We start from the raw sequence: 14,393 nt of genomic DNA on the forward strand, positions 1-14,393 counted from the left end.
AGACACATTGTACTTACCAAAAGGAAACCTACGCTGAGACATTGGCCATTGTTAAATGTGTATATCCATTACTAATTGCAATGTCGTTAGCCTTTGGTTGCTTCAACCTTCCTGTGCACTAGTTGTATATGAATGTGCTCCCTACATGCAGACACTGTATAGAATGGTAGCAGTTGCACTCGCACAGTGGTTAGTTCTCTCCTGGACAATGAGACTCGCATTCAAAGAGGACTGAGCTATTACAATTCGCTCCGGTGCTGGCCACAAACAGGGGAGCCACCGGTGCAACTATTCAGCATGAGACATGACGTTGTCACTGACATACCCCGTCTGCGTTCGAAGCCATGTTAGTGTATCTGGCCTGATGGAAACGGTTAGCTGTGTGTGCGCGCGAGTGCATGGACAGCATTTTGGTGTGCGTTTTGTGTGTGGCGAGTTGTGACAGTCAAGGCGGAAGGACACAGACGCTCCAGCCAATGCCACCACTCCACACCAGCCTGTTGCGTTACCATAGGGAGATCACTGGTAGTGGGGGGTTGGGAGGCCCTCTCTGGCATCCTCAGCGATTACATCTGGACATGGGCACAGAACGGGGCACGGGGCGGGTAAGGGGGCACTGGATATAAGAATAACTCAAGCTAGTATGGGATGTAAATAAAATACATGACGACAGAGTCCTTGGAGAGTGAAAAGACGTTGGGAGGAAAGAAAAGGGGTACATGTCATGCGAGATGACATAATGGACCTGAAGGTCAATGTGACCCACTGCTTCTGCTATCAGGTTGTAAATCACAGCTGGCCTGGTACATCGTTTGCTGCCTCCATTCAGGTTACACTGTTTCTGTTTCAACGACTCGATATTCTGGACAAAAAAAAAACCCGGGACGAATGTAACTAAAGGCTTGGAACGTCAATACAATTAAACTAGCAAGGGCAATGATCACAAGTCAGTCATAATGTGGATAATAGGCTCGCCTATCTATTTATGTAGAAAGCTAAAAACACAGAGCCTAACGTTAGCAGCTCTCTTGCATTCGCAAATTCACTCTGGCTATCTACTCCGATTTCAGAGCACTCTCGTCTGAGTGTGCCAGAGTGCAGAATAACTGATGAATTTATGAAGGTGCAACACCTGCTGAATATGTCCAGCATCAGTAAACGTAGGCAAAAAAAAAAGTAACAGTCAAGAATGCTCTAGGTAACATGTAAATAGTCCAACCAGCTCTGCTACAGCGAGTAAAATGGTTAGAGTGAGGTGTTCTCATTTGCGTCTGGAAGTAGCTAACTAGCTAACTAACCAACCGTAGCCAATTAGGGTGCTTGGTTGGAACAAGCATGCATTGGCAGGCAAGCTGCAGAAGGATGAGGAAGCAAAACTTCCCTATTGTTTATCAGAGCAATTTTGACGGCCTACGAGCCGAAAAAGTTTGAGAGGGTTCATCTAATGTTCCTTCGTTAGATTTTAGCTCAGTTTGCTATGGCTAGCATTGGTTGTCGATCTTGTCGTTGATGATGTGCATAAATGAGGGAGCGAGAGACTTTCTTTTCATGGTAGTTTGATCAATAAGACTGTAAAGTTCCCAAATGTAAGAGGGCTCCTGTGGTGTTTACATACTTGCATAATTCAATTCAGGTGTATTTTGTGGCTTTTGGAAAATGCTTTCTAATGATCTAAAGTTGCGCTGTTGCAACTGCCTGTAAACACACAGTCCAGTTCAAAGTGAATGATGGCAGGCCAGTGTGGCAAACGGCTTGTTTGTATAAAGGTCTACTTTAGCTATGACTGACTATAGCGCACTGGTCTGTGTATACTCAAGACAGATGTATTTACTGCAGTGTCTATTATTTGTCCAAACGCATGACCACTTTCCCACTCGATATTGCGATACCATTTTCACAAATGCCTTAGTATACACTACCGTTCAGAAGTTTGGGGTCATTTAGAAATGTCCTTGTTTTCCATGAAAACATACATGAAATGAGTTGCAAAATGAATAGGAAATATAGTGAAGACATTGACAAGGTTATAAATAATGATTTTTTAATTGAAATAATAATTGTCCTTAAAAACTATGCTTTCGTCATAGAATCCTCCAAAGAATAATCCATTTGCAGCAATTACAGACTTTGGCATTCTAGTTGTCCATTTGTTGAGGTAATCTGAACGGATTTCACGCCATGCTTCCTGAAGCACCTCCCACAAGTTGGATTGGCTTGGTGGGCACTTCTTACGTACCATACGGTCAAGCTGATCCCACAACAGCTCAATAGGGTTGAGATCCGGTGACTGTGCGGGCCACTCCATTATAGACAGAATACCAGCTGACTGGCTTTTCCCTAAATAGTCCTTGCATAGTTTGGAGCTTTGGGTCATTGTCCTGTTGTAGGAGGAAATTAGCTCCAATTAAAGGCCGTCCACAGGGTATGGCATGATGTTGTAAAATAGAGCGATAGCCTTCCTTCTTCAAGATCCCTTTTACCCTGTACAAATCTCCCACTTTACCACCACCAAAGCACCCCCATCACATTGCCTCCATCATGCTTGACAGATGGTGTCCAGCACTCCTCCAGCATCTTTTCATTTTTTCTGCATCTCACAAATGTTCTTCTTTGTGATCCGAACACCTCAAACTTAGAGTAGTCTGTCCATAACACTTATTTCCAATCTTCCTCTGTCCAGTGTCTGTTATTTTGCCCATCTTAATCTTTATTTTATTGACCAGTCTGAGATGTGGCTTTTTCTTTGTAACTCTGCCTAGAAGACCAGCATCCCGGAGTTTCCTCTTCACTGTTGACATTGAGACTGGTGTTTTAGGGGTACTATTTAATGAAGCTGCCAGTTGAGTACTTGTGAGGAGTCTGTTTCTCAAAGTAGACACAATGTACTTGTCCTCTTGCTCAGTTGTGCACCGGGGCCTCCCACTCCTCTTTCTATTCTGGTTAGGGCCAGTTTGCACTGTTCTGTGAAGGGAGTAGTACAGAGCGTTGTATGAGATCTTCAGTTTCTTGGCAATTTCTCGCATGGAATAGCATTCATTTCTCAGAACAAGAATAGACTGATGGATTTCAGAAGAAAGTTATTTGTTTCTGGCCATTTTGAGCCTGTAATCGAACCTACAAATGCTGATGCTCCAGATAATCAACTAGTCTAAAGAAGGCCAGTTTTATTGCTTCTTTACATCAGCACAAACAACAGTTTTCAGCTCTGCTAGCATAATTGCAAAAGGGTTTTCTAATGATCAATTAGCCTTTTAAAATGATACACTTGGATTAGCTAACACAATGAGCCATTGGAACACAGGAGTGATGGTTGCTGATAATGGGCCTCCGTACACCTATGTAGATATTCCATTTTAAAAAATCTACCATTTATAGCTACATTAGTCATTTACAACATTAACAATGTCTACACTGTATTTCTGATCAATTTGATGTTATTTTAATGGACCAAAAAAATGAAAAAAAATTCTTTAAAAAACAAGGACATTTCTAAGTGACCCCAAACTTTTGAACAGTAGTGTACATAATTCCCAAACATGTTAAGAACTTGTGGAAATTAACATATCAATGACCATATCTTTTAAAGTGTCATATTCTTCCTGGGGGTCTATTCAAACATATTTTAATAAGATTTCATGTTTCTAAAATGCTGTCAGTTCTGCTTTAAATGCAACAATGTTTCACACACAAGTTATTTTCAAAGAAATGGCTAACAACAGCAAGAGCGCTGCAATAAAAACACAGTTCCACTCACCAGATGATCATTTGAAACTTAACTTCTTGTTGAAAGTTACTCTTGAAAAGGGAGAAGCTAACAAATTAACAACACCTTGTTAGATAACACCGGCTGCAAACTAGCAGACAACTAGCTAGCTAGACCATGGGAAAACTACTGCTAGTGACCTGTTGACCATGAAGAAGACAGAAGTTTCCATGCGTTTTTGTAAAAACAGTCCCGCTCATTAAGTCAAAATATGATTGGTTGAAAATGTTGCCCTAAAACAGTTGAATGGCAGATGCCTTTTTTCTAGCTTCTGATGGTCTAGCCAATGGCTAACTTAGGTAGCTAGATTTATCTCCCCAGAGACCAGCAAAGACAAATCCTGATTGGATATTTTTTCCTCATTGTTAACCCTTTCCTTTCCCACAAAAACTGAAGAGATTAAGTCAGAACATCATTGAAAATAATAATACAATTATCATTATTTTAAAAATCTTTAGCCCTTCTCAGAAGACGTAGAAGGCCCGTTGTTCCCCACCGTGTTTGGGTTAGTAATAATTTGTAGTGTCTCTATCTGCCCTCAACATGCATTTTTTCACTCTTCTGAATGTCTAAATAATCCAGATGTTGTTCTGAAATATGAACACAGAAATACTGGACATTTTGAACACTTATTATGGTGGTGATTTGTCGAAATTACAATCATGGTCTTGAATTGGTCTGGTCTCTGTCTCGAACCCCTTGTCCCCATCCCAGTCTCGGCCTTGACTCGGTCTCGAACCCCTTGTCCCCATCCCAGTCTCGGCCTTGACTCGGTCTCGAACCCCTTGTCCCCATCCCAGTCTCGGCCTTGACTCGGTCTCGAACCCCTTGTCCCCATCCCAGTCTCAGCCTTGACTCGGTCTCGAACCCCTTGTCCCCATCCCAGTCTCGGCCTTGACTCGGTCTCGAACCCCTTGTCCCCATCCCAGTCTCGGCCTTGACTCGGTCTCGAACCCCTTGTCCCCATCCCTGTCTCGGTCTTGACTCGGTCTCGAACCCCTTGTCCCCATCCCAGTCTCGGCCTTGACTCGGTCTCGAACCCCTTGTCCCCATCCCAGTCTCGGCCTTGACTCGGTCTCGAACCCCTTGTCCCCATCCCAGTCTCGGCCTTGACTCGGTCTCGAACCCCTTGTCCCCATCCCAGTCTCGGCCTTGACTCGATCTCGAACCCCTTGTCCCCATCCCAGTCTCGGTCTTGACTCGGTCTCGAACCCCTTGTCCCCATCCCAGTCTCGGTCTTGACTCGGTCTCGACCCCCTTGTCCCCATCCCAGTCTCGGCCTTGACTCGGTCTCGACCCCCTTGTCCCCATCCCAGTCTCAGCCTTGACTCGGTCTCGACCCCCCTCCGGTCTTTTGTCTTGACTCGGACTCGATTTGCTCCCGTCTTGAATCAGACTCGCTTTGGGTGGACCTCAAACAGAACACTGCACTATACCATAGTGGACTACTGCTAGCTACTAGTGCTAGGTGTCCTACTGACCGGCAGCTCTGTACTTACAAGTCCATTGGGGTCCCTGGGGTAGCCTGCTTTAATGGAGGGGCGTGACTGGGACGGGGCAGGGTGAGGACGGGAGCTGTATTGATGCCGGGGTAGGTGATACTCATGATGGGGGAAATAAGGCTATATGGAAGGATGAAGAAGGAGAATGGTTAAAGTGCACAAAATGAGGATTGTATGAGGGATCATTCACACACATATATCTGAGGTAACCCTAGAGCTGTGAAGGATCCTTTTTGTTTAGAGAGGAGGGTCTGCACTGTAACATTTAAAAATGAGGTGACGTGAGTAAATGGACCTGTATTGTGATGTGCACTGAGTTAGCTGTGCAGTTACATTAACAAAACAGAGGTAAGTAACCGTCACTTAACAAAGCATGGATTGCTGTCGTTACCTTTGTCCACAGATTGCTTACAGGGTTAGAAACATTTTATTTTATAATTTGGGTGCGCTCTCTCTTTAATCTCCAAAGGAAAACAGAGGTAATATCAACTGCACTGTGATTCTCTTCATACTAAGGTGTACTGAAGTACGTTGAACAAAACTCTAGTTCTCTACCGTATACTAAATGAACGTGTTCTGAGCTACGTTCAGGTGCAGTCAGTTGCTGCTGTGTTGTGTTGACGTCTCACCCGGGTGTAGAAGGGGTGCTGCGGGGCGGGCATGCTGTAGTAACTGCTGTGGGGCTGGGAGGGCACTAGCCCAGGGGGGGGCAGGGAGCCAGTGAAGGAGCCCGTGGGGGAGCAGGCGGCCAAGTGCTGGCCGAAGGCAGAAGAGGCGCGGGCTGGGACGTCCTGCAGGGGCAGCGTGGGATAGGTCACTCCTCCAATGTGCATCTGCTCCCTGGCAGCACGAACATCTACAGGGAGAGAGGGAGAAGGGAGGGGGGCGAGAAGTTAGAGGGAAAGATGGTAACAGGACTAGATAAGGAGAGAGATAGAAAGAGGGAGGGAGTGGGTGGAGAGACAGAAAGACATCATGAAGAGAGAGAGGGAGAGGAGAAAGGGAGAGGAGGAAGGGAGAGGAGGAAGGGAGAGAAGAGCGGGGGAGCGAAAAGGAGACATTTCATCTCTGATGCTGATGTAGATCACGTCTTGGCTCCGACTATAAAGAGACTTTAGATCCACCCACTCAGAAACAGATTCAACCAAACATATTTGATCGTTCTCAACGGGTTCACATAGAGAGGTTCTGCGGAGAGAATGCAAATCAAATGCCACGTACATGGATAAACTTTCATTGTGTGATTGAGTGCACTTGAGGGAGCAGGGTGGAAAATAACACATTGTTAAAGTTACTGGCTTTACTGAAAATAGACAACATTAATTCAAACTCTCACTTTTTGCCAAGAAAACTGTCTTTTTTTCTGCAGATAAATTGCATTTGAACTGTCATATAATACAGAGTGGGGTAAGTGGCCAGGTAAGAAACAGGCACCAAAATGTCTCGGTCATAAGAGTGCATGTTGTTGAATGATGGGTTGAGTAGAGACCCAATCCGGCAGTAAGGGAGCACAATGGAGGCCTTATGAGTGAGTGAGTCAGCCTGGTAAGTGAGTGAGTGGGTATCACTGACCACTGTGCCCACTGGCTGGCTGCAGGACACTGGAAACAGGACTGGATGACTGGCCAGGGAGGGACAGGGGCATTGGTCACCTTCCAAAGCTCGCTCACTCGCACACACACACACACACAGTCTCCTTTATTAGTGACGTCAGGCCTTTGAGTTGGATAGCTGACCGACTGTTGTCTTTGGCTGCGTTTAAATGTGTTTGGTTGCAGATCAATGAGTAAGTAACAATTTAGGTAATTACACAAATATATTGACAGAACACTTACAGTGCCTTCAGGAAGTATTCACACGCCTTGAATTATTCCTAATATTGTTGTGTTACAGCCTGAATTCAAAATGGATTACATCAACAACAAAAATTCTCTCACCCATCTACACCCCACAATGACAAACTGAAAACATGTTTTTATAGACATTTTTGTCTGTAAAATTAAATACAGAAATATCCTATTCACATAAGTATTACCACGTCAAGGGGTATGAATACTTTCTGAAGGCACTGCAAATTCATTTCAATTAATGGCATGTTTACAAAGAGAGTCTCAAGAGTAGAAATGATAACACGGGATCAGTTTTTCCTTTTAGATCATAACGAATAATAGTATATGGACAGGTGGGGACTGATCCTAGGTCAGCACTCCTACTCTGAGATGTTTTGTGAATAGGGGCCTAGGTCTTTGAGCTGAGTGAGGTTGACAAACTGAGTGTAATGACCATTAGAACAGCGATGCTTGTGTGTAAATATACGGACCTGCGATGATCTCCCGGAGTTTGGGGTCCAGGTTGACGGTGCAGGGGAGGAACATCTCCACGTCGCGCGCCGTGAGGACGGGCGTCCTAGAGGACAGGAACACCTCGAAGCTACGGATGTCCCCGTCGATCTCCAGCAGGGGCTCTATGTCTTTGGTGGTGGGGATGTTTTTGGAGATTCTAGAGGAGAGGAAGCGAGAGTGAAAGAAGAAATAGGAGGAAGGACTGTTGAACATGCTAAAGATGACACACTGAGATATTTCGTCTATCTCTAGTAGAGGCCCCCTGCAACGGTCATCGCTGCTCTTGCTGTTCCGGCATCATGAAAAGAGAGAGATAAGTCCATTTTGTTTGGTGACTCATAGCTCCAGTTGGTTATCTGGGTCTGACAGCAGAGGAAACATGAGGAGATGACTATCAGAGGTTTGCTGCTCAGACTCATTTAGAAGCTCAAATGGGAGTGTTCTGCAAACGAGGATGTTCAATCTTTGTTCGTAGCCTCGAAGTAAATGTACACTTGAGTGTACAAAACACTACATGAATTTGACAGACTGACCAGGTGAATCTACTTCAAATCGGTGTAGATGAAGGGGAGGAGACGCGTTAAAGAAGGATTGTTAAACCTCTAGACAATTGAGACATGGGTTGTGAATGTGTGCCATTCAGAGGGTGAAAGGGCAAAACACAAGATTGAAGTGCCTTTGAACAGGGTATGGTAGGTGCCAGGCACACCGGTTTGGGTTAAGAACTGCAACGCTGCTGGGTTTTTCCACACTCAACAGTTTCCCGTGTGTCTCAAGAATTGTCCACCACCCAAAAGGACATCCAGCCAACTTGACAACTGTGGGAAGCATTGGCGTCAACATGGGCCAGCATCCCTGTTGAATGCCCCAACTCATTTTTTATTTTACTAGGCAAGTCAGTTAAGAACAAATTCTTATTTTCAATGACGGCCTAGGAAAAGTGGGTTAACTGCCTGTTCAGGGGCAGAACGACAGATTTTGTACCTTGTCAGCTCGGGGATTTGAACTTGCAACCTTTCGGTTAACTAGTCCAATGCTCTAACCACTAGGCTACCCTGCCGCCCTAAATTGAATTGAGGCTCTTCTGCAGATAAAAGGGGGGAGGTGTGCAACTCCATGTTGGGAAGGTGTTCCAAATGTTTGACATACTCCTTGTATATTTATGGTAGATGACCTAACTGCACTATTCCACCCAACCACCAGAAAATGGTATCAGAAACATTTTTCATACTTTGCCATTTTTGCTTTTCTTGTTGGAAAAGTTAATCAACCACTGCAAGTAGCACATTATGAATGAATTCTGAGGCATGAAGTCATGTTTCCATCATCCGTGTGGGCGTCAGCCTTATCAGCTGAATGAGCAGATTTCTCGAGAACAAACATTTTGCCTGTCAATTTTCATCTCGCCATCTCTGTGTGTGTGTGTGTGTGTGTGTGTGTGTGTGTGTGTGTGTGTGTGTGTGTGTGTGTGTGTGTGTGTGTGTGTGTGTGTGTGTGTGTGTGTGTGTGTGTGTGTGTGTGTGTGTGTGTGTGTGTGTGTGTGTGTGTGTGTGTGTGTGTGTGTGTGTGTGTGTGTGTGTGTGTGTGTGTGTGTGTGTGTGTGTGTGTGTGTGTGTGTGTGTGTGTGTGTGTCTCTTAAGCTGTGGGAAAGCACAAGCTGGGTTTGGAGGGTATTTCCCATTGTTTCGCCCCAAAAATGGATCGGAAAGAGGTTGGTCTTTCTGCAGTTGGATTAGCCGCTTACCACACCATTGTGCTAAACTAACTGAAGGTAGGATGGTCTGAGCCCAGCCTTGCTGCTGCTGTTTGCTCATCATGTTGCTAAGGGCCGAATCTGCTCAATTTGCAGAGGGAAAATCTTGACACAATTGAAGCTCATGCCCAGCTGAGCTAGATCTGCTGGGTAAACAGACCGGGGTTAAGACCTCGTTGTTGTTGTACACAGGCAGGAACGAACGAACGCATGCACGCACACAAACAGTAGGCTAAATGCTGTAACAGAATTAGTGCCCTCTGCACCTACTGACATGCAATCCACAAGCACGTGATACGGAGATGAGTAATGATTTCTCAAGCAAGTGTTCTGGTTAGCTGTGCTACTGCACAATTGACCTGGTAGAACCCAAAAGGGTTCTTCAAAGGGTTCTCCCATGGGGGAGCCGAAGAACCTTTTTAGGTTCTAGATGGAACCTTTTTTCTAAGAGTGTAAGCAGTGCACATACCTGTAGTTATGTGAAATAAGTAAGGGATAACCAATGAACACCCCCCAATATGGGCCCACATTGATACCTGGAAATAACTTAAAGGGTTAGGTAGTATATACACATTACCACATGTAACATATGGATTTGCATTAGTAGGCTTATACGCAACAAAAGTCCCAATGCAAAGTTACACCTCACTCATTTTTCAAGTTATTACCTAAAACTGATTTCTGAAGTCATGCCGGAAATAACAAGCCAGCTTATTCCCTATAATGTAAACTCAAACAGAAAAAATAAATAAATGTATAACTTAAAATGAAACCAAATCGATTGCAGTTATGGCTACTGGTTTCAATGTAATTTTCTGCTAACTTACAAGCCAACTAGCCTGCTAACTTTAGCCCTACTAGCCTGCTAACATTACATTAGAATGTAAATACATGCTAGTGTGGCTAATAGCTAACGTTAGCCAGCTGAAACTAGCTAGGTAGCACCGGTATTCCATATGATGTTGAGAAATAGTGCATTGTGGGTAGTTCCTTAGATATCCAGGAATAAGGTAATAAATATATAAAACACTAAAACATAACTATGTTTGTAGTTATAGGTAACCAGATCGGTATCCAGGCTGTATCACATCCCGCCGTGATTAGGGGGTCCCATAGGGTGGCGCACAATTGGCTCAGCATCGTCCGTGTTTGGCCGGGGTAGGCCGTCATTGTAAATAAGAATTTGTTTTAACTGACTTGCCTAGTTAAATAAAAGGTTAAATAAAATAAAAAATGTAACATAACATTTTTTTTTTAATCGCAACTACAACTAAGTCTTTGACCATACTGTGTTGTTACTTTGGTGAGTAAAAACCTTCTGCTTTCTATCCTTTAAGGCATCAGCCCCAAAAACTTTTTTTGTAGTTACTTATAGTAGTGGAGTGCTGACACATAGGGTAGCGTCTGAGTCTAGCCCAAGAGGAAGTGCAGGCAGGTGGGTGAGAAAGAAGAGGAGAGCAGAACAGCTGTGCTCCGCTGGACAATGCCCCTCACTGTGCTCCATCACAACCATCTAACCAAAGGGTCAGTGCGGGCTGAAGGGAGGGACAGATGGCCATGCTAATAGTCAACTGACCTCTCACACGAGGGCCATTAGGTGGTTGCTCGTTTTTTCTGTCTGCCATAAAGTACACATACACAAAACAGACACATCACCGCTCAGACACTCTCACTAACAAAACAGTCTCAAATGCACAAAACACACCAAAAACACCCAATTACACCTGGGAGGGTCAGTGACGATGGGGATTTCCATAGATGGTAAGACTCGTGGTAGTGAGGGAATGTGATTTTGATTCCATTTCCCACGCGCTGTATTATCCCGCGCCGAGAGCCTTGTGCTGTTCCAGCAGTCCAGCTGGGCTCTGTTTATTTGTGTGCACAGACGCAGACCAACAGGAGCCAGTGAGACACACACACTAGTGCAGCACTTGAGGGGACTTCCTCCAGCTCTTGCAGTGTCTACACAGAGCACACTCCTCCACTGCCGCAAAGCAATCTTAAGTGATGCTTTGTCTTTCCTAAGAAAACCTAGATCTATCCCACACAGTTTGCGAAGATAACGCCAAAGAATTGCTCATGAACGCGGCCACGCAAACGTATTCTGAACCCTTAACCTCGGACGTCACTGCACGTTTTATTTTCACATTTTTGGGATTGACCATTTTTCTAAAGTATTAACTCCCTCTAACACACATATTTCCATTGTATTTCACTATAACCTGTATTTGAACTAGTCTAATCTTCAGTCTCAACCCTTTGTATGGGGAGTAGAGTCGAGCATACATCTACAGAGATGCCCAGAGCTACATATATGAGTACTTAGAGGAGCCTTTTATTGACTCTGACCCACGGTGGTACCCAGCACACACACTGTTAACAGCATCTTCCAAAGATGTAAGTAAAGGCATCCATCGCTGTGGCACAGAGACCCTATTCCACCACGCCGTCCAATCCGAACCTTCTGCTGGCCGCCACCAGTCAGCCGCAAAGGACTGAGTCATCCAAACATCATCCCTCTTAATAATAGTGCCCTTGTTCTGATAATAGCACGGGTCAGGAGAATCACACATGATTGGCATGGGTTTATTACCTGGTGGAGCACCATCCAACACGTTTGACCATCTACTGTACTGTGGCACATGGAGCGCTTTTATTTTTATTTATTTTTTTAAGTGCCTCCGAACGTGCCAATAGGACACGTCAAGAGACAGATTGTGAGTAAATTGAGGAAGAATGGTTGGTCATGGCATCAAGTAATTGATGTTCATTGCTTCTGACACTGGTGGAGGGGGACAGGAGGGGCTTTGTCCGATTGCTATCCAGTCCATCTTTCGTGAGACTGACAAGCTGGAGGACTGCGCTGTAGCGAGATCGGAAGCCGACGCGTTACTTTTAAAAGGCCGGAGACAGAAATAAAGCATGTCAGGAATCCTGCAGCCGGTTCCACACAATAGCCCCATTGATGGGGTCTTGCATTGCAAGCACAGGCTCTTATACGCTGTCTGTTGCAGTGTCTAGCGCTTGGGAGGTTTCTGGGCTCTTCCAAATGCTAATCGGTCCAAAAAACTGGCTCGACAAGCCTTTCTTCTCCTCCAACACTCCCACATACTGCAGCTGACTGGAAAGAGCAGAATTCTCCCTCTATTCCTCCCTGCTCTCCTACCTCTGCAGGCGCTGAATGTTTCACTTGACAATGCTTACATCCACCCTCTGTGTGTGGACGGTGTGCAGATGCCCCACAATGAGGCTCTGAGCATTTCCATAAAGGGGCCCGGAGAGAAGGGAAATGCCAACACACATTTGTTTTCAGAGGGCCATAAAGAGAATCAATGTTTGGCGGTGAAGAGAACAACAGCGGTCCGTCACAATGGCGAGCCCGGGCCTTGGCGCGTTCCTCAGGCCGACGGGGAAGGTGGGCGAACTCGAAGAGGCTCTCTAACCAACGAATGGACTGGCTGGCGCGTGGCCTCGCAGCGTCAACACTCCAGAGTGGGAGGATTATTGTGCTAGAGGAGTCTGCCAATCGCTCGTCTACCTGAAAGCGAGAGCAAATGATGTTTTCACTTTAGACGCCGCCATGTTTCCATTTCCTTAAACCGTTGTGTTTCTTTGGCCTAATTGGGCTGCATCTTCTCTCCGCTATGTCAGCGGACATTGAAACGCAACTTTGCTTTTCGTATACATCCGTGGCAAAGTTTAAGCCTGTAATTGCCATTCCTATGTATTAAGCCAGGCCTTTGTATCTAAAACGGACCGCAGAGAAAGGCAGCGTAATGGGAAACATACCACTCTGATAAAAAAACGCTGCAGCCTCAGTATGGCCTCTCAGAAATGGGGTTGGGATTCAGAGTTTCTCCGAAATGATTAAACTCATCTGTACACAAACCTACCCGTTCCAGACCCCAAAAGCCTTAGCTGAACCCTTCATTCAAGGGAGCTAAACTCAACTCCTAACAAACCTTGTACAGGATATTAGAAAACTAGGCCCAGTTTGATGATTTATGTGAAAGGGAGCGTTCTGAACTCCAGTCCACTGCCGAGTGTGGCTAAACGGTAATAGAATGAGGCATTCCTGACATGAATTGAGCAGAGCAGTCAGTCAACGTGGGTGTTTGATGTGTGTCGGGGTTGAGACAGTATATGAGAAGTCAAACAAGTGATTCATGTAATCCTTCCAGGTAAATAAAGTTAGCTATTTTCTGGCAAAAACATGAAAACAAGCCCCGACCAGTAATCCTTTACTTAACTTTATTGAGGAGGAGATACCTCAGACATAGGATGACCTGGTGAAGAGACAGACAGAGTAATAAACATAGGGAGGGAAAGAGAGGCAGTTCTATTTGGAGATGACCACAGATTCATTTCTGCAACTCGCCTCGATTCGCCTTCCTGTCTGGGAACGGGAGAAAGAGGAGTGGCCAGCCAAGAGCAGGATTCTTAAGACAGCTCTTAAGAAAGTTCTTTGGAACAGAGTGCTTCCAAGTTTTTAAGAACTTGTCATTCAAGAACTCGGTACCAGATAAAGCTGATAAATCCTTAAGCTATACAGTAGCTGCATAACTATGCTCAGAATAAGAAGCCGCTTTTACGCGGCGATGGGAAACATTGCTCGGATCAAGGGATTTCCAGAAAAGGAGTTCCCAGAAGAGTTGCCATTTTCACACACAGGCTTTGCCTGCCACACACTTCCTTTATCTCTAGTGACCATCCTTTCCTCTATGCTGGCTTGACCCTATTTGACCTTTGTGGCCCTGGGTGGCACATCAAAGCGAGAGGGGGTTCCGTGTGCCCTAGGCCCTGTGACTGGTGACGAGCAACACTGTCCACTTTAAAGGTCACCGATGACCCCTCGCAGCCCAGCGCTGCTATTTATAATACCCCTGCCACCTTCTCCTCCATAAGGCACAATAGAGAGGGAGGGAGATCACTGATATGTCCGCAGGCACATCCAGAAAGACAGAAGCCAGCCTAAACATGCTCCCTCACCCACACAAATGCTTATGGGCTCAACCACACTAGCATACAAAGCG

At 45.3% G+C, this 14,393-nt stretch overlaps 1 protein-coding gene across 10 annotated transcripts in view; it reads right to left on the reverse strand.

Moving 5' to 3' along the window:
• kidins220a (kinase D-interacting substrate 220a) overlaps positions 1–14,393 on the reverse strand; it is a 94,956-nt gene that overhangs the window by 14,900 nt on the left and 65,663 nt on the right. For 9 of the 10 annotated variants that reach the window (XM_046366501.1, XM_046366494.1, XM_046366499.1 and 6 more), the window contains 3 exons: positions 7,586–7,764; positions 5,895–6,121; positions 5,263–5,385 (listed from right to left, as the gene is read on the reverse strand). In XM_046366501.1, coding sequence (XP_046222457.1) covers positions 5,263–5,385; positions 5,895–6,121; positions 7,586–7,764 — 529 coding nt within the window. The remainder of the gene's footprint in view (positions 1–5,262; positions 5,386–5,894; positions 6,122–7,585; positions 7,765–14,393) is intronic. The other variant, XM_046366504.1, reaches the window with a different exon arrangement.

The sequence above is a fragment of the Oncorhynchus gorbuscha genome, linkage group LG10 (assembly GCF_021184085.1).
Source record: "Oncorhynchus gorbuscha isolate QuinsamMale2020 ecotype Even-year linkage group LG10, OgorEven_v1.0, whole genome shotgun sequence".
NCBI lineage: Eukaryota > Metazoa > Chordata > Actinopteri > Salmoniformes > Salmonidae > Oncorhynchus > Oncorhynchus gorbuscha.